Consider the following 18,238-nt stretch of genomic DNA (forward strand, 5'->3'; position numbering starts at 1 on the left):
AACCTCTTCTGCAACATGTTAGAGAACTTAATAGCTCAAGATCAAGTGGATATATAGATAGATGGCATTGGAAGATTACCTTTGGCGGAAAACCAAGTGACATATGTTGAATCTTTTACTGATACAATCAGTGTCAATGTTCTTGTGACTTCACGAGAACGTTCTTTAACAACAGGGGTTTTCACACAAAGTGGTTTGATCCGTTCTGGTTTCTCTCGCGCCCAAACCAGCAAACATCTGAATATTTACTCCCTCACAAAAGAGTTGCATTGATTCCATGTGATCTGCTGTCCCACAGGGAAAACAGTGTGTTATCAATAAAACAAAGTTCTATCAATAATTACGCATTGAAATTACTGCCCTTGTGCATTATGGCGTATTTATCAGTTACTGAAGGGCAGGGGAGACTTCCTGATCTCCAACAATGGGAGGTGGAACGTTATTTTCCAGGTAAGTCCATCAGATTCTTTGGAATCCAGAAGCTTATCAAAATTTGTAAATTAGTTACCAGGGAACGACTGCTCTGTCACAGAGAGCCTGAGGTCCAACTTGATAAGAGACAAGATGTGTAAATATGTGTCAGAATCACATGACTCAGTTTGTTGCTGCTCCTTACAACATGTGTCATTGTTCTGCATATGACTTGATAATAATGTGGCACCAGGTTTGGTCAGTATACACTGCAGGTACAAAGTAGGACCAAAGGACCCACAAAGCAGAGCCCTGCATTTGGTTTGGGATCCTGTGGGTCTCACAGAATCCAACGCTAATCTAATCGGAGTGGCGGTCAAAGAGTTACAGTGAGTTGCTGTCGGGGTCCAGAAAAACCCAAACTGATCAAACCACTTTGTGTTCCACAAAAGTATTTGTGGATTACACCTCAATCTAGCTGTCAGTCGATAGCAGCTACTGTTCATTGACAAGATATTTGCTTGTACAAGAAGACCCGTCCCACTGATCCAATTTTTCTTCTCAGTATCAAGATAAGGAAAATACATTCATACATATTTATTATTTGCTTTAATCTGACTCCAGATTCCAGAATGAGTCATTTTACTTTAATTCACACTGACCTCCAAAGATGACATCTCACTTGCGCATTCAATTATAAAAAAACTCATCATGCCATGAGACACTTTCATAATTTCACACCGTAGGAGCGAACAGAGAGAAATCGGTGAGTTGTAGACGACACATGTTGGCCTCTAGCTTGCCAGACTGTGTGGTCCACCTGGGAGTGTCATGGCTGTCGTACATGACCAGGTTACAGTTGCCCAGCATGCACAGGACCATCGGATCCGTTTGTGCCTGAAGACCACACAAGTCTTTATGATGTAAAGATGACAAAGTCACCATCATTCTGCAGAAACAGAGACATTTGGCTGTTATTAAAATATACATCTAAAAAAAAAAACAAGCAAAACAAAAAATAATAAACTAAATCATAAAAACTCAAAGTTGAATTATCACTTTCTATTTCATCAACTTTGGTCAGGCTGGTTAGGAGTTTAAACATTTTGATTGCAGAACATCTGGTGTACTCACCTAGTTTTGTTTTTCTGTTTTTTTTTTAAACTTGAAAATGTGACTAAGGCCATTTTTTTAGGGAGGGTGACACGATGTTTTCATGAAAAATAAAATTAAATAAAAAAACATGTCACTATTTGGATCACATAGTTGTACCTAGTGTCAGAGTTGAGTCAGAGGCAGGCCTGTAAAGTGAATGGGATGGATCAGAGGTGAAATTTGCCAAAGTGTCAGGGCCAGAATTGTTCCTCCGGGAGGTGTTTAGGAGTGTTTTAGAATGTTTTGGGCCGTTAGGAGTCAATTGGTACATTTTTGTAGTGACATTTTTTTGGATCAAATAGGTTAGAGGCAGAAAACTGAAGAAAAACTTATATGATGAATTTTTCACTGAATTTCTACACAGCAAAATGTCTGGTTTACTCAACAACTCCACTCCACTCTGCAAAACAACCCATGTATGAACTGATTCATCATGTTTTCATTTATTTCTTTTACTTCATCAAAAATCATGCAGCAGATCAACTCGATATGTTACACAGCAGAGACATACTTTAGCCTCATCATAGCTCAATGCAAAGAGAAGAAAACAACTCAGTCATGCACTGTTACATTTTCGTTTATTTGATCCCAGATGATTACAAACATCAGGTTTAGAACAACATCATCCTCTTCAATTTTCAAAAGGGGAGTCACACACACTTCGTGTTACAAGCCTGATATGTCTTGGTGTTAGAGATGCACCGATCAGGATTTTTGGGGCCGATCACCGATTACCGAAAGCAGTATCTGCCGATCCCGATATTGCCGATCACCGATCACAGCGTCAAATCCATAAATTCTTCTATATTGTTGTTTTGTGTAACTTTAATATATTTAATTAATGATTCTTCTTAAACAACATTGACATTGTATTATTAAGTATAAAAATTAGGAGATGAGAAAGTATCATTAATTGACCACCGTTTTATTGCAGGCTGAGGCAATGTGCAATATTTCACACTCTAGAGACTCTCTTAGAGACAACTTGGACTCAGCTTACATAGAGTAACTTAGCTTACTAGTGGGAATGCATGCAGTCAGGGTGGGAATTTTGTCATTTTAGGGGCAAGTCCATTTGGCCTTCAGTTTTTTTTTCAGGGGCACCAAGGCCACATGACAGGGCACAAAGGCCACTGGGTAAAATGTGTTGATTTACCATTCAGACTGATACCATAACATCCTAATTTATAATAAGACATGGATTGTGTATTAAAACATTTTTTAATACCAAAATCAAGTTAAAGTTACATTAGAAAGTAGTTTTTGTTAAGTAGGGTTAGGGTGAGGTGATTTTTGTGAGACCTCACTGAATATTAGTGTTATTGAATATTTCTCCCAATAGAAATCCCCCAAAATTATGGCAAAGCACATTTTTTACACATTTTTTACAAAAAATTGTAGAATAACCAGCAGGAGACCACTGATGTGTGGAATGATTTTGGTGACACTACACTCTGAATAATAGTGAAGTTATTGAATTTTTTGTAGTTTCTCTTTTCGGTGTTGCACTTTGTAGACGGTCCCTGCGCCCTCGTCTCACAGCTGGCTGATCATACAGACCAGAGTTAATGTCCAGACGCTCGTTTTGATTAACATACGGTTGTAGCTCGTTGTCTACCTTACTACGGTAGAAAAGAGCCGTCGTTTGTGTTTCAACAAGGTTTCACTTATGAGTTATTGATCCGGGAAGTTCGAATCTGTGAATATATTTCCAACTTTACCGGACTAAATCCTACCACAGAAGTCAGTTACGCATCATGTCAAAACCGGCTGCGCTCGCTTTCGCACCTGTGCTGTAAGTTTCGTTCTTCTGTTTTGAGACGCTGCTGCTGTTTGTGAGGCTTTCACATGAGATCATCGTGATGATGAGACTCCACCTGCGCGAACCGCGGACTCACTGAAGTTACTGTGAGTGACTGCTGTGCACTCAGGTGGCTGTAATTCAGGGCAAGCTCGCTACCCTGGCCAGGGGCACAGAGGCCACTGTGGCCGTACGATGAGTTTTTTTTTCACGGGGCATCAAGGCCAAAGTGCGGGGCAACGGCGGCCATGAAATTCCCTCCCTGCATGCAGTTAATGCACTTTCTTTATACTTAAACGTCATCTGATCGGCCTGATGTGATCTATTTTGAGAACTCCGATCAAAACCGATAGGGGCATTATCGGCCGATTGCGATCGGTTGCCGATCGATCGGTGCATCTCTGGTGTCAGAAGAATTTTAACTTACTAGGTCAGCAGGTGGGGTCACAAAGACAGAAAACACTGACTCAGAGTAATTAGAAAGCTGAACTGCAGCTTCTTGTAACATGTGGGTTCAACCAATGTTTCTGCGACTAGACAAGGAGGTTAAATAGCAACAGGGGTGTTCAGTTCTGTGAAATGCATAACCGCTTTGAATAAGACAAAAAGACCAGGCTGTGCAGGACTTCGAGGAAGTAGCAGAAAATACACGAACACAGAAATGATGTGGACGCAGCGTCGCAAATGACTAAGCATCTTGATTTTACACAATGTAGTGGGGGGATTTTGTCTGACAATTGTCAAAATTAATAATTACATCAAGAAAACAATTTTGGACAGTTTTTTTCAGTTGCTAACAAGCACCAGTCGATACTTAAACCACTTAATTGTAACTCTTCATTCAGTCTGCAACATGCATCCTGGACAAACACTTCATACATTTCTCAAAAGAAGCTGGTTCAGCCAAAACACTGGCACCAATCCTCAGAAAACCAACACTGTCACTCATAACACACTGATGTGAAAAATACTAACAACAGCGAGCGTTATAGATATGATTAACTTTTATCACTGATTCACAGTTTGGTCGACACACATGCTTCTGTTTCACTGACTGTGTGATGAGTTTTGACAGTGTGACTCCAGTGTTGAACAATGTATGTAAGCAATCAAGAAGAAGAAATCACTGTAACATGCAGCTGCTCCATGCAAGGGCGTAAGTTTGGTATCCGCTTTGGTAGGGACACTAACACTCAATGAATCAAATGTCATCTTTATATCTATTACATATATCAGACTTAAGAAAGAACATTTGGGTAACATTTGAAGAATAACGTCTTGACAACTTTAATTATGCAAATCCAACATTTATTTTCAGAATAACCAGCATGATGATCAGATTCATGGATTACAACTGCAGGGCATCCTAAAACAAAGAACTGCAACGCTCATGCCATCTTAATTCCAAACAAAATTGCTAATTGACATCGTCAACACCTGAAACTCTGTCCTGAATCATCAGCCTGCTCTACATGCTGTCGCTTTTCCTGTGTACAGTGATTTATAGTTACAGTTAGCATTACAGAACTCACAGTCAGTTAGCTACTAGCCTATGTTCATAGACTAACACCTTAATAACACTTCTCATTTCCTAACTAATGTTAGACTAGGAGCTTCATTGTTTGTCTGTTGAAGTGAGGGGGAGATTATTTTAAACCATATATACAAAAGATTGATAGAGAAATCTTTACCAAATAATCACAAACTCACTACAGGGACAAATATAATTGAAGTAAAAACAGTAAAGGTAGGGAGAAGATCAAACGAACTATGTACATTTTTACAAGATAGAGGAACATCCTAATCTGGAGAGAAAGAGTGAGAGAGAAGATCAAACGTGATCTAGACTCAGCAGTTTAAGGTTATCACCATCAGCTGTGGGCTTCGATCACTCTGAGCAGCATGTCAATTACAATATATTATATTTCTCGCCTTTCCCCTGATGATCTGAATAAGTCGCTAAATTTGTCGCTAGTCGCTTTTTACAAATAAAGTCGCTGAGTGGGTCTGAAAAGTCGCTAAATCCAGCGAGAAAGTCGCCAAGTTGGCAACACATACCTTCATGTGCTGAGAACGTGATCACCCTTCAGCCAATCAAATGGCAGCATATATAAACATGTTGCCTTGCAGGTTACACTGAAGATTGCGATGAGAGGGCACGTCGGAAAAATAGTTCTCTACATGCTTAATAGTACGAATGAGTTTGCGAAAAATAGCCTATCATATTCAGTGCATTATGTAAAAAAATAATATATTAAAATATGTCAAAAATATTGGTATGGACAGCTCTGTCTTTCCCAAACTTTAGTTGTGACTTGTCCCTATCGTCCCTATGCAAACTTACGCCCTTGGCTCCATGTGACTGGAGACAGGTAGATGCTTGCAGTGTGAGGCTGCAGTGGGATTAGTCTGACATCTTGTGGTGCTATGATGCAGCTGCAATAATGTCTTTAATTTCAACTGACTCATGTTTCTCCTCAGCACCATGTATGGTTCAGCAACACATCGAAAGTTTTACATGACTCCAACACTTGGACAAGGTTGTTTTATAATGAACACAGACAAAAGTATTGTAATTTAATTTGATTTTACAAAATGAAACTGTCCTGCAGGGAAGAGACATTTGGCTGTTATCGGAATATGTGCTGAATTATGGCTCTATTTAAGTTGGGCTGGTAAGGTGCCTTGTTCAAATTTCAATATTTCATTAGTCTCAACAAACTCATGTTTCTCCTCAGCACTATATATGGTTCAATAATGCATTTACAGTTTTTTACTACTCAAAGCCTTGGATTTACGATCTGGTTTTTAACCAGTCAGTCATAGCTCAGCACAAAGACAGGAAAGACAAGTTTGTACATTATGAAAATGTGCTTTTATTTGACTCCAGATAACATAGTAGGCAGGTTAACTATGATTAACACTGACATCCAGAGATGACTTTCACCTGCAGAGCATTCCATTTCAAAATATTTCATCATTTCATAATTTTTTGCCGTGGGAGCGAGCAGAGCTCCAGATGTGTTCATCCCTGTACAGCTCCAGCTTGCCATCGTCAGTCAGCACTATGCGGCACATCTCGACCTCGTTGGGCTGGTAGGTGTTTGTGCACCACGTGGCAACATCACCCCTGTTGTACATGACCAGGTTGCAGTCACCCTGCATTCGCAGCCGGAAACCACCTGATCCATTAGTGTCAGAAGCCCACACAGCTTTGCCGTCATCATAGATGACAAAGTTAGCATCATCCTGCAGAGCAGAAATGGAGACATTTGGCGGTTATGCATTATTTAAAGAATCAAAATTTAAAAATCACAAAGTTAAATTGTCATTTTTTTATGTAATTCATTTTGGACATCTTGCCAAGTAATTTATACACTTTGATGACCTTCTAGACCACAAAGAAATCTAGTTTACTCACCTGAAAAACAGCCTTCCACCTCCCATTGTTGGACACCAGGTGCTCTCCCCTCTGAAGCTCTTCATTTTTTAACAAAGCGTTCTGGCTCATGATTCTGTAACAAAAAGAAAAACCTGTGTTGTATCTCTGTGAAACACTGAAAAGCAATGAAAACACATGTTTTGTGAATTGAATTTGGTTTTGTTTCCTATTACTACACTTGCACAGTAAGAATTCATCCATCAGTATAAAAGTAAAGAATACTTACAGGCTTGAATGTTCCACCACAGTCAGACTGCATGCAGATGAAGAGGAGTGAAGTGAACCATGTTAAAGTCATTCTGTATTTATATATACCTCACCTGAGGGTGGGGAGAGGAGAGTCATTTTCTTAGGAAAGCTTAATGTTTCTATTATTGGGCAATCTGCTTCAACATTGATGACTCCACCCAGGATTTATAACTTCTGATTATAATCTGATACCGAACAAGGGCAGATCTCAACTCACATTTCTTTTAACTAATCAAAAGCTGTCATGTTTTCAGTTTTTGGTTTAGTTATTTATCATATTTTACTTTTCACTTTGTTCCTTTGTCCTTTTCCTGACATTTTTCTGTCCACCTGTCTATTTAAGCCTGTTTTTCTCTTCCTCTTTTTCAATTGTTCTGTTGTTGTCATGCATCTCCTGCTTTCCTGTTCTGTATCTTTACCTCAGTCCTGATGCTCCTGTGATTTGCCCCTGTCTGCTTTTTGTTTCTTGCATTTTGACTTTTGGAAATTGTTTGAATTTGGACTTTGGACATCAGCTTTATATTAATAAAGATATATGCAACACTGTGAATGGCTCAGTTGGGATATTAAAGTCTGGTAACCTCTTCAGCAACATGTGAGAGAACTTAATAGCTCAAGATCAAGTGGATATATAGATAGATGGCATTGGAAGATTACCTTTGGCGGAAAACCAAGTGACATATGTCGAATGTTTTACTGATACGATCAGTGTCAATGTTCTTGTGACTTGACGAGAACGTTCTTTAACAACAGGGGTTTTCACACAAAGTGGTTTAATCAGCTCTGGTTTCTCTCACGCCCAAAACAGCAAACATCTTAATATTTACTCCCTCACAAAAGAGTTGCATTGATTGTGGTATCAATAAAACAAAATTCTATCATTATTTATGCAGTGAAATTACTGCTCTTGTGCATCATTGCGTACTTATCAGTTACTGAAGTGCAGGGGAGACTTCCTGATCTCCAACAATGGGAGGTTGAATGTTATTTTCCAGGTAAGTCAATCAGATTCTTTGGAATCAAGAAGCTCATCAAAATGTGTAAATTAGTTACCAGCGAACGACTGCTCTGTCACAGAGAGCCTGAGGTCCAACTTGATAAGAGAGCATATCAATTAAAAACTAGCTGATAGAACCAGCCAAAGACAAATATACTGTTATCCCTGAGTTAGATATGAGATAAATATTAATACTTAGCGAAGAAGGTGTAGCTAAACAAGATAAGATAAGTTGGACCTCAGGCTCTCTGGGACAGAGCAGTAGTTGGCTGGTAACTAATTTACACATTTTGATGAGCTTCTGGATTCCAAAGAATCTGATGGACTTAGCTGGAAAATAGCGTTCAACCTCCCATTGTTGGAGATCAGGAAGTCTCCCCTGCCCTTCAATAACTGATAAATACGCCATAATGCACAAGGGCAGTAATTTAACTGCGTAATTATTGATATAATTTTGTATTATTTATACCACACTGTGTTTTCCCTGTGGGACGAGAGATCACACAGAATCAATGCAACTCTTTTGGGAGAGAGTGAATATTAGGAACGTTTGCTGTTCGGGGGGGGGGGGGGGGGGGGCGAGAGAAACCAGAACTGGTCAAACCACTTTGTGTGAAAACCCCTGTTGTTAAAAAACTTCCTCGTGATGTCACAAGAGCATTGACACTGACTGAATGAGAAAAAAAGACCAGGCTGTGCAGGACTTTGAAGAAGTAGCAGAAAACACACAAACACACAAATGGTGTGGACGCAGGGTCGCAGATCAATAAGCATCTTTTATAATTGATTCACAGTTTTGGTCGACACAGTGGCTTCTGTCACACTGACTGTGTGACGAGTTTTAACAATGTGACTTCAGTGTTGAACAATGCATATCAGCAATCAAGAGGAAAGAAAACATTGTAACATGCAGCTGCTCCATGTGACTGGAGACAGGTAGATGCTTGCAGTGTGAGGCTGCAGTAGGATTAGTCTGACATCTTGTGGTGCTATGATGCAGCTGTCATAATGTCTTTAATTTCAACTGACTCACGTTTCTCCTCAGCACCATATGTGGTTCAGTAACACATCTACAGTTTTACATGACTCAAACACTTGCAATTCTTTTATAAATAACACAGACCAAAGTGTAGTAACAAAGAAAACAACTCATTCATGCATTGTTAAACTTTCTTTGATCCCAGTTAACGTAAGATGATGACAAACATCACTTCATGCCTTTGGAGTTAGCAGAGGTCCAGATCTCCTTATTCTCCCTGTGCAGCACCAATTTGCCGTCATTGGTCAGGCGAAGATGGCACATGTTACAGCTGGGTTTGGCGGAGTTTGTGTGCCACCTGGCTGTGGTATCTTTGTTGTACATGACCAGGTTGCAGTCAGCCTGCATGCACAGTCGGACAGCGTCTGATCCTGCAGTGTCTGAAGCCCACAGAGGTCGCCAGCCGTAGACAACAAAGTTACCATCGTCCTGCAGGGCACAAAGAGACATTTGACATTAAGTTCGAATGTAATTTCCCAAACACTGTACACAGACCAGTGACCACAAGTTACTCGCCTGGAAAATAGCCTTATACTCCCCATTGTTGGAGATCAGGAAGTCTCCCTTGCGCAGCTCATTATTTTTGGACAAGCAGTTCCTGCTCATGATTCTGCAACAAAAAGAAAACCTTTTTTGTATCTCTGTAAAACACTGAAATTATAATAAATCATACATTTTGGGGGTTGGTTAGCCAATCCAGTTGTGCACCAACAGTGATTTCTTTTTTTCCCTTTTTTCCCTTTTTTTTCGGGACGCCGATTATAAAGTTGTGCCTGCTAAAATAAACAGCAACTTTTCCCCACATTTAGCAGCAAACCATGTTAAAAAAACATACATGAATTTTTTTCTTATTTTTGACCAGATTTACAGCAATATTTGTGAATTTTGTGATATTTACCTCTCTTGTAAAAATATTTCAATGTTGAATCTAATTTTTTTTTTTAAATATAGATGTTAAATATAAATGTTAAATATAAATATAAATGGTACGTTTAAATATAAATGTCAAATCTAAATCTAAATGTTAAATGTTAAACATAAATGTTAAATCTAAATCCATCCATCCATCCATTTTCGTCCGCTTATCCGGGGCCGGGTCGCGGGGGCAGCTGCCTGAGCAGGGACACCCAGACTTCTCTCTCCCCGGACACTGCCCCCAGCTCTTCCGGGAGGATCCCAAGGCGTTCCCAGGCCAGCTGGGTGACATAGTCACACCAGCGTGTCCTGGGTCTTCCTCGGGGTCTCCTCCCGGTGGGACATGCCAGGAACACCTCCCAAGGGAGGCGTCCCGGGGGCATCCGAAACAGATGCCCGAGCCACCTCAGCTGGCTCCTCTCGATGTGGAGGAGCAGCGGCTCTACTCCGAGCTCCTCCCGGGTGACAGAGCTCTTCACCCTATCTCTAAGGGAGCGCCCTGCCACCCTGCGGAGGAAACTCATTTCGGCCGCTTGTATCCGGGATCTTATTCTTTCGGTCATGACCCAAAGTTCATGGCCATAGGTGAGGGTCGGAACGTAGATTGACTAGTAAATCGAGAGCTTCGCCTTTCGGCTCAGCTCTCTCTTCACCACGACAGACCGATACAACGACCGCATTACTGCGGCCGCTGCACCGATCCGCCTGTCAATCTCACGCTCCATCCTGCCCTCACTCGTGAACAAGACCCCGAGATCCACTTGAGGCAGGAACTCTCCTCCCACCTGGAGGGAGCAAGCCACCTTTTTCCGGTCGAGAACCATGGCCTCAGATTTGGAGGTGCTGATTCTCATCCCAGCCGCTTCACACTCGGCTGCAAACCGCCCCAGGACATGCTGGAGGTCCTGGCTCGAAGGAGCCAACAAGACCACATCATCCGCGAAAAGCAGAGATGAGATCCAGTGGCTCCCGAACCAGATCCCCTCCGGCCCGTGGCTGCGCCTAGAAATTCTGTCCATAAAAATAATGAACAGAACCGGTGACAAAAGGCAGCCCTGCCGGAGTCCAACATGCACTGGGAACAGGTTTGACTTACTGCCGGCAATGCGAACCAAGCTCCTGCTCCAGTCGTACAGGGACCGTACAGCCCTTAACAGAGGGCCTCCGACCCCGTACTCCCGGAGCACCTCCCACAGAATGCCACGAGGGACATGGTCGAATGCCTTCTCCAAAACACATGTGGACTGGTTGGGCAAACTCCCATGAACCCTCGAGCACCCTGCGGAGGGTATAAAGCTGGTCCAGTGTTCCACGGCCAGGACGAAAACCACATTGTTCCTCCTGAATCCGAGGTTCGACTACGGCCGAATTCTCCTCTCCAGTACCCTTGAATAGACTTTCCCAGGGAGGCTGAGGAGTGTGATCCCCCGATAGTTGGAACACACCCTCCGGTCCCCCTTTTTAAATAGGGGGACCACCAGCCCGGTCTGCCAGTCCAGAGGCACTGTCCCCGACTGCCACGCGATGCTGCAGAGACGTGTCAACCAAGACAGCCCCACAACATCCAGAGACTTGAGGTACTCAGGGTGGATCTCATCCACCCCCGGTGCTTTGCCACTGAGGAGTTTCCGGATTACCTCAGTGACTTCGGCTTGGGTGATGGATGGGTCAACCTCTGAGTCCCCAGCCTCTGCTTCCTCTATGGAAGGCGTGTCAGTGGGATTGAGGAGATCCTCGAAAGTATTCCTTCCACCGCCCGACGATGTCCCCAGTCGAGGTCAACAGCTCCCCACCCCCACTGTAAACAGTGTTGGTGGAGGACTGCTTCCCCCCCCTGAGGCGCCGGATGGTTTGCCAGAATTTCTTCGAGGCCGACCGGTAGTCCTCCTCCATGGCCTCCCCGAAATTTTCCTAGACCCGAGTTTTTGCTTCCGAGACTGCCCGTGCTGCCGCACGCTTGGCCTGCCGGTACCCGTCAGCTGCCTCAGGAGTCCCCCTGGCCAGCTAGGCTCGGTAGGACTCCTTCTTCAGCTTGACAGCAACCCTTACTTCCGGTGTCCACCACCGGGTTTGGGGATTGCCGCTGTGACAGGCACCGGAGACCTTACGGCCACAGGTCCGGACAGCCGCGTCAACAACGGAAGTGGAGAACATGGTCCATTCGGACTCAATGTCCCCAGCCTCCCTCGGGATCTGGTCAAAGCTCTCCCGGAGGTGGGAGTTAAAGATCTCCCTGGCAGAGGGTTCTGCCAGACGTTCCCAGCAGACCCTCACGATACGTTTGGGTCTGCCAGGTCTGTCTGGCTTCTTCCCCCGCCAGCGGATCCAACTCACCACCAGGTGGTGATCAGTTGACAGCTCAGCCCCTCTCTTCACCCGAGTGTCCAAGACATACGGCCGGAGGTCAGATGACACGACCACAAAGTCGATCATTGATCTCCGGCCTAGGGTGTCCTGGTGCCACGTGCACATATGGACACCCTTATGCTTGAACATGGTGTTCGTTATGGACAAACCGTGACTAGCACAGAAGTCCAGTAACAAAATACCACTCGGGTTCAGACTGGGGAGGCCGTTCCTCCCAATCACACCCCTCCAGGTAACACTGTCGTCGCCCACGTGGGCGTTGAAGTCCCCCAGGAGAACGACGGAGTCCCCGGTTGGAGCACTCTCCAGTACCCCTCCCAGGGACTCCAAGAAGGCCGGGTACTCTGCACCACTGTTCGGCCCATAAGCCGAGACGACAGTGAGAGTCCTATCCCTGACCCGAAGGCGCAGGGAAACGACCCTCTCGTTCACCGGGGAGAACTCCAACACATGGCAGCTGAGCTGGGGGGCTATAAGCAAGCCCACACCAGCTCGCCGCCTCTCACCGCGGGCAACTCCAGAGTAGAAGAGAGTCCAGCCTCTCTTAAGGAGTTGGGTTCCAGAGCCCAGACTGTGCGTGGAGGTGAGCCCGACTATTTCTAGCCGGTACCGCTCAACCTCCCTCACCAGCTCAGGCTCTTTCCCCCCCAGCGAGGTGACATTCCATGTCCCCATGGCTAGAGTCACCATCCGGGGATTGGGCCGCCGGGGCCCCCGCCCACGACCGCCACCCATATCCCACTGCACCGGCCCCTTCTGAACCCTCCCGCGAGTGGTGAGCCCACGGGAGTGCGGACCCACGTTGCTCGTTCGGGCTGCGCCCGGCCGGGTCCCGTGGGCACAGACCCGGCCACCAGGCGCTCGCCTGCGAGCCCCAACCCCAGGCCTGGCTCCAGGGTGGGGCCCCGGTGACGCCGATCCGGGCGATGTGCACATCCTTGCTGTTCTTACTGTCATTAGGGGCGAGTGAACCGATCTTAGTCTGACCCGTCACCTAGGACCTGTTTGCCTTGGGAGACCCTACCAGGGGCATTAAGCCCCGGACAACATAGCTGCTAGGATCATTCGGGTGCTCAAACCCCTCCACCACGATAAGATGCCGGTTCAAGGAGGAGAAATCTAAATCTAAATGTGAAACTAAATGCTAAATGTCACGGGTGAACCTAGATATCTCTCTATAAAAGCAAGGAATCTCTGTCTGTCTGTCTGTGTGTGTGTGTGTGTTTATCAAATATCTCTGCGGATCAGGATCAGACTGACCTGAGACTTACAACATGGCTGTTGCGTGTTTCAAGGGTGTGCGACTTCGCATTTGTTTGGACTGTAATGACACCATTAATAAATTATTTCATAAATGCTTTACAAATTCGCGAGCATTGTCCACTGAGCCACCACAGTCACGTGCGCACTAGAGCCAATCACTGCAGAGCCCACCGCGACACCCCCCCCCACCTTAAGAAACAAGCAGAGTTATACCTGCAGCTGCGCGAGCAGATTTGGCCAGCGGTTCGGTCCCGTTCTGTTCGGTGCATCTAAACTGACTGTTGTGTATTAATGAGACTAAAAGAGTCCGGACCGAGTCTGTTCGGGTCTGAGGAGATCCGGAGACGCGCGAACAACAAAGTGGAATCAGAATCTGTGGATGTTCGTGTGTAGCTAGCCAACCTAACTCCACAGCCCACCTCCCGAGGCGACGGACCAGACGCACCGGCACCGCCAAAACCGGACTTAGGGTAAATAATGTCCGCCACGCGAACATTGCCGTCACGTTTGCTTTGTGTCTGGTGCAGGAAGAAACGGTAAAAACAGGCTTTTGTCAAGAAAGTGTCCAAGCAGCAGGTTTGGTTGTTGAGGAACAGGAAGTTGTGTGAGGGACGGAGGCGGTGATACAGACAGACAGAGAGAACGAGTTTTGAGAGTTGAGAGATTTGTGACAACAGCGTGTTTGGAGTGTATAGTTAGTATGTTATATAGTGTTTGGTGTGGTGTGTTTAGTGTGTCGTGTAGTCGTTTTTTGTGTTGTGAGTCAGAACAATGAGGAGACTGAATGTGGAGCAGGCAGGAATGAGCTGAGGAGCCTGAGGCATTGCCTGCATTTAAATGTAAATAGTTACATATAACTTTGTAAATTTCAAAAACTTATGCAAAAATTTAGCAAACAACAATTTATATTTGCATTATAACTAATGCAATTGGTTCATTGAACTGTTTGTGATTTTCACAGTAAAAAATTACTTTTTCCTATTATCCTATTCCTGTTATTTTGTGATTTTAGGTCCATAGTGTTAATATAATATGTCAAAATAAAAAAAATAACTGTACAGTCACATAAGTGAGGTTGTGCTGAAAATAATGACACCAAACAAGACAAGGTAAATAGTTCTTAAGGTGAAATAATATAATGGTATAATCAGAAGTTATATCCCTGACGTCCCACCTTCAAACACAACCTCATTTTGCCATCCGTGAAAAAGCTACTGAACCTCCCACTTTTCTATAGTAATACATGCTTCCTACGGGCAATGCACTAGTATAGCTAACATGCAAATCTACACTGCCTGTCACCGGATGTACCAAAATAAAAGCTCATTGACGTGAACGAGCGCTAGCCGTGGTCTTCTTCCGGTAGTCAGACGGAGTGATTGTGCTACACTGTCACGTCTCCTCACCCTGCTCTCATGTTGCCTGCCAGCATATCTTAGCAACTTAGCTGAACACATTGGTAGGGCGGCAACACAGAGGTTCAGTTCAGAGTCGCCGCATTATCGCATTATTATTTTTTATTTAGATTTAACATTGAAATTATATTTTTACAAGAGAGGTAAATATCACAACGTTCACACATATTGCTGTAAATCTGGTCAAAAGTAACATGAAAAACATTCACGTATGTTTTTTAAACATGGTTTGCTGCTAAATAATAACCAGCAGCGACTGATGAATTCATGAATTCATCCATCAGTATAAAAGTAAAGAATACTTACAGGCTTGAAGGTTCCACCACAGTCAGACTGCAAGCAGAGGAAGAGGAGTGAAGCGAACCACTTAAATTCACTCTATACTCTACATGGGGGTGGGGAGAGGAGGGTCCTTCTCTTATGAAAGTGAATGTGTCCATTACCGGGCAATCTGCTCCTACATTGATGACTTCCTTCAGGTTGTTAACACTTTCGGTTTCAATCTGATACCGAACAAGGGCAGATGACAGCTCATATTTCTTTTTGATCATCAAAAGCTGTCATGTTTTGAGTTTTTGGTTTAGTTATTTATCACATTTTACTTTTCACTTTGTCCCTTTGTTCTTTTCTTGACATTATTCTGTCCACCTGTCTATTCTGTTTTTCTGTTTCTCTTTTTCAATTGGTCTGTTGTTGTCATGCATCTCCTGCTTTCCCGTTCTGTATCTTTACCTCAGTCCTGATGCTCCTGTGATTTGCTCATGTCTGCTTTTTTTTCCCCTGCATTTTGACTTTTGGAAATTGTTTGGACGTTGGACATCAGCTTTATGTTAATAAAGTTCACTCGGGCCTCTGACTCTAGCTGGTGTCTGGTGCAGCATTTCTATCTAAGATGTCATCTGGTCAATCATCGTGCAATGACTTTCAAATACTACTGTTATCAGTTGTCATTACAAAAACTGCATTGTAGTCATTTACAAGTGTCTGTTCTTCCTGCATCAGGCACGTGTGCACATAACGCCCAAGGGGTGCTTGAGCACCTGCCCTTTTTGCCTTGTATTAAAAAGACCTTTCTGTGTGTTTTTTAATGAGTAAATAAATTCATGTTGTGCACAAGGATGTAAAAACAAACGGTGGTATAAAAGCGCCACAGTTACCTACCGTATGCATTTCCTTGTAATGTTGTGTGTGTGTGTGTGTGCGGTGTGTGTGTGTGTGTGTGTGTGTGTGTGTGTTTGTGTGTGCATGTGTGTGTGTTTTGAGCCTGTTCTTACTAACTTTCACAGTAGCAGTCACAGTAGTCATTTCTTGGTTTTGTCACATTTTTAGATCATGTAAGGCCTGTATTTCTAGTTTGCACTTACCCTTCAATGATTTTAGTTTTTGTTATGCAAGCTGTGTTAATGTGCAACCTTGGAAAAAATATTATATTAGTCTTAGAATACCAGTTCGGGAAGTCGGAAATTGGTCAAGCTTATTGTCTAGCTAGGTCTCAGGCTATGTTAGCTCTGTGTGTGTGTGTGTGTGTGTGTGTGTGTGTGTGTGTGTGTGTGTGTGTGTGTGTGACCAAGCAGTAATGATACTGTACCATTTTATATAAAGGCTTACTGCAGGGTTAATTTAGAAATTGCAAATGCATATCACTCACATCTACACAGGAAACACAGCTAAGTAGTTAGCTTTCCATAAGTACTTTTTTATTACATTAATCTACATATTGTGTTATTAAGGCCTGAAAAAAATACTGCCCTTTTCTTACTTTGAGCCTCTCTCTCATCATGTACTCATCCCCGACCTGCATACAACAGATGATATATAATCCAGTGTTTTTTATATTTCAGTCAAGTCATCATTGCCCAAATACACAAATAGTCGTCTTTAATTTATAGAATATGCAGTAGAACAAATTAGAACAAATGTTTCCGTTATTGAACAGTCTGCTTCTACATTGATGACTCCACGCCGGTTGTTATCACTTTTGGTTTCAATATGATACTGGCTGGTGTCTGGTGCAGCACCCCAGCTTCCAGAATCCCATTCTGAGTTTAAGGGATGTTGTGTGCCTCCAGCAGGGTTCTGCCTCTGCTGAGAGCATGATTTCTATCCAAGATGTAGTCATGTAGTCAATCACACTCACTATGTGACGAGTTTTGACAATGTGACTTCATTGTTAACAATGCATGTAAGCAATCAAGAAGAAAGAAAACACTGTAACATGCAGCTGCTCCATGTGACTGGAGACAGGTAGATGCATGCAGTGTGAGGCTGCAGTGGGATTAGTCTGACTTCTTGTGGTGCTATGATGCAGCTGCAATAATGTCTTTAATTTCAGCTGACTCATGTTGACTCAGCACCATATATGGTTCAGTAACACATCTACAGTTTTACATGACTTAAGCACTTGGTCTTGGTTGTTTTATAATGAACACAGACAAAAGTATTAGATTAAGATATATAGATCTTTATTGTCATTGTACATTGTACAACGAAATTGAGATGCAACTCCTTATTAGTGCAAATTATGAAAGCGCAAAGATAAAACATAAAAACATTAATACTAGGATAAAAATAGATAAATAAAAAACATAAATACCAAGCACACACCTCACATACATCATGTCATTCAAGTTGTTGCACAATCACCAGATTATTTCACAGTCAGACAGACACATGTTTTCATGCCTTAATTGCGTTCAGTGACACTCTTGCTCTCAGGTAAAAACTGTTCTTGAACCTGTTTGTCAGGCATTTTATTGACCTGTATTTTCTGCCAGAGGGCAGCAGTTCAACGAGTTCATGTCTGGGGTGTGATGGGTCCCTGAGGATGTTTTGAGCTTTTATAAGGCACCTTGCACTGTACAGTTCATCTAGGGAGGGGTAGAGAGCAGACCGTGATCCCTTGGCTGTGTTGATGACCCTCTGGAGTGCTTTCCTCTCTGCTGCTGTGCAGCTGGCGTCGGAAAAATAGTTCCCTACATATGCTTAATACTATGAATGAGTTTGCGGAAAATATTATATTCAATGCATTATGTAAAAAAAAACAATATGTGTATATTAAAATATATCAAAAAAATTGGTAGGGACAACTCTGTCTTTCCCAAACTTTGGTTGTGACTTGTCCCTATCGTCCCTATGCAAACTTACGCCCTTGCTTTGTTCTTTTCCTGACATTATTCTGTCCACC

At 43.3% G+C, this 18,238-nt stretch overlaps 2 protein-coding genes across 2 annotated transcripts; both read right to left on the reverse strand.

The window, feature by feature from the left end:
• Positions 1-6,223: 6,223 nt before the first annotated feature.
• LOC115569650 (mannose-specific lectin-like) lies at positions 6,224-7,087 on the reverse strand. Its single transcript, XM_030397677.1, has 3 exons — positions 7,036-7,087; positions 6,789-6,882; positions 6,224-6,616 (listed from the first exon to the last, which is right to left on the reverse strand). Exons 2-3 carry the CDS (start codon positions 6,876-6,878, stop codon positions 6,350-6,352), a joined length of 357 nt encoding a protein of 118 aa, XP_030253537.1. The 5' UTR covers positions 6,879-6,882; positions 7,036-7,087; the 3' UTR covers positions 6,224-6,349.
• Positions 7,088-8,811: 1,724 nt separating this feature from the next.
• On the reverse strand, positions 8,812-15,509 carry LOC115569678 (lectin-like). Its single transcript, XM_030397710.1, has 3 exons — positions 15,361-15,509; positions 9,611-9,704; positions 8,812-9,523 (listed from the first exon to the last, which is right to left on the reverse strand). Exons 1-3 carry the CDS (start codon positions 15,492-15,494, stop codon positions 9,263-9,265), a joined length of 489 nt encoding a protein of 162 aa, XP_030253570.1. The 5' UTR covers positions 15,495-15,509; the 3' UTR covers positions 8,812-9,262.
• Between the last annotated feature and the right edge of the window lie 2,729 nt (positions 15,510-18,238).

Source organism: Sparus aurata, chromosome 19, assembly GCF_900880675.1.
Source record: "Sparus aurata chromosome 19, fSpaAur1.1, whole genome shotgun sequence".
NCBI lineage: Eukaryota > Metazoa > Chordata > Actinopteri > Spariformes > Sparidae > Sparus > Sparus aurata.

Excerpts from the sequence above, each read along its gene's own strand:
- LOC115569650 (XM_030397677.1), bottom strand. The coding sequence starts at position 6,878 with ATGAGCCAGAACGCTTTGTTAAAAAATGAAGAGCTTCAGAGGGGAGAG. Across the intron at positions 6,617-6,788 it reads GGTGGAAGGCTGTTTTTCAG|GATGATGCTAACTTTGTCAT; the intron begins GTGAGTAAACTA and ends TCTGCTCTGCAG.
- LOC115569678 (XM_030397710.1), bottom strand. The coding sequence starts at position 15,494 with ATGGACACATTCACTTTCATAAGAGAAGGACCCTCCTCTCCCCACCCC. Across the intron at positions 9,705-15,360 it reads GTGGTGGAACCTTCAAGCCT|AATCATGAGCAGGAACTGCT; the intron begins GTAAGTATTCTT and ends TTTTTGTTGCAG. Across the intron at positions 9,524-9,610 it reads AGTATAAGGCTATTTTCCAG|GACGATGGTAACTTTGTTGT; the intron begins GCGAGTAACTTG and ends TGTGCCCTGCAG.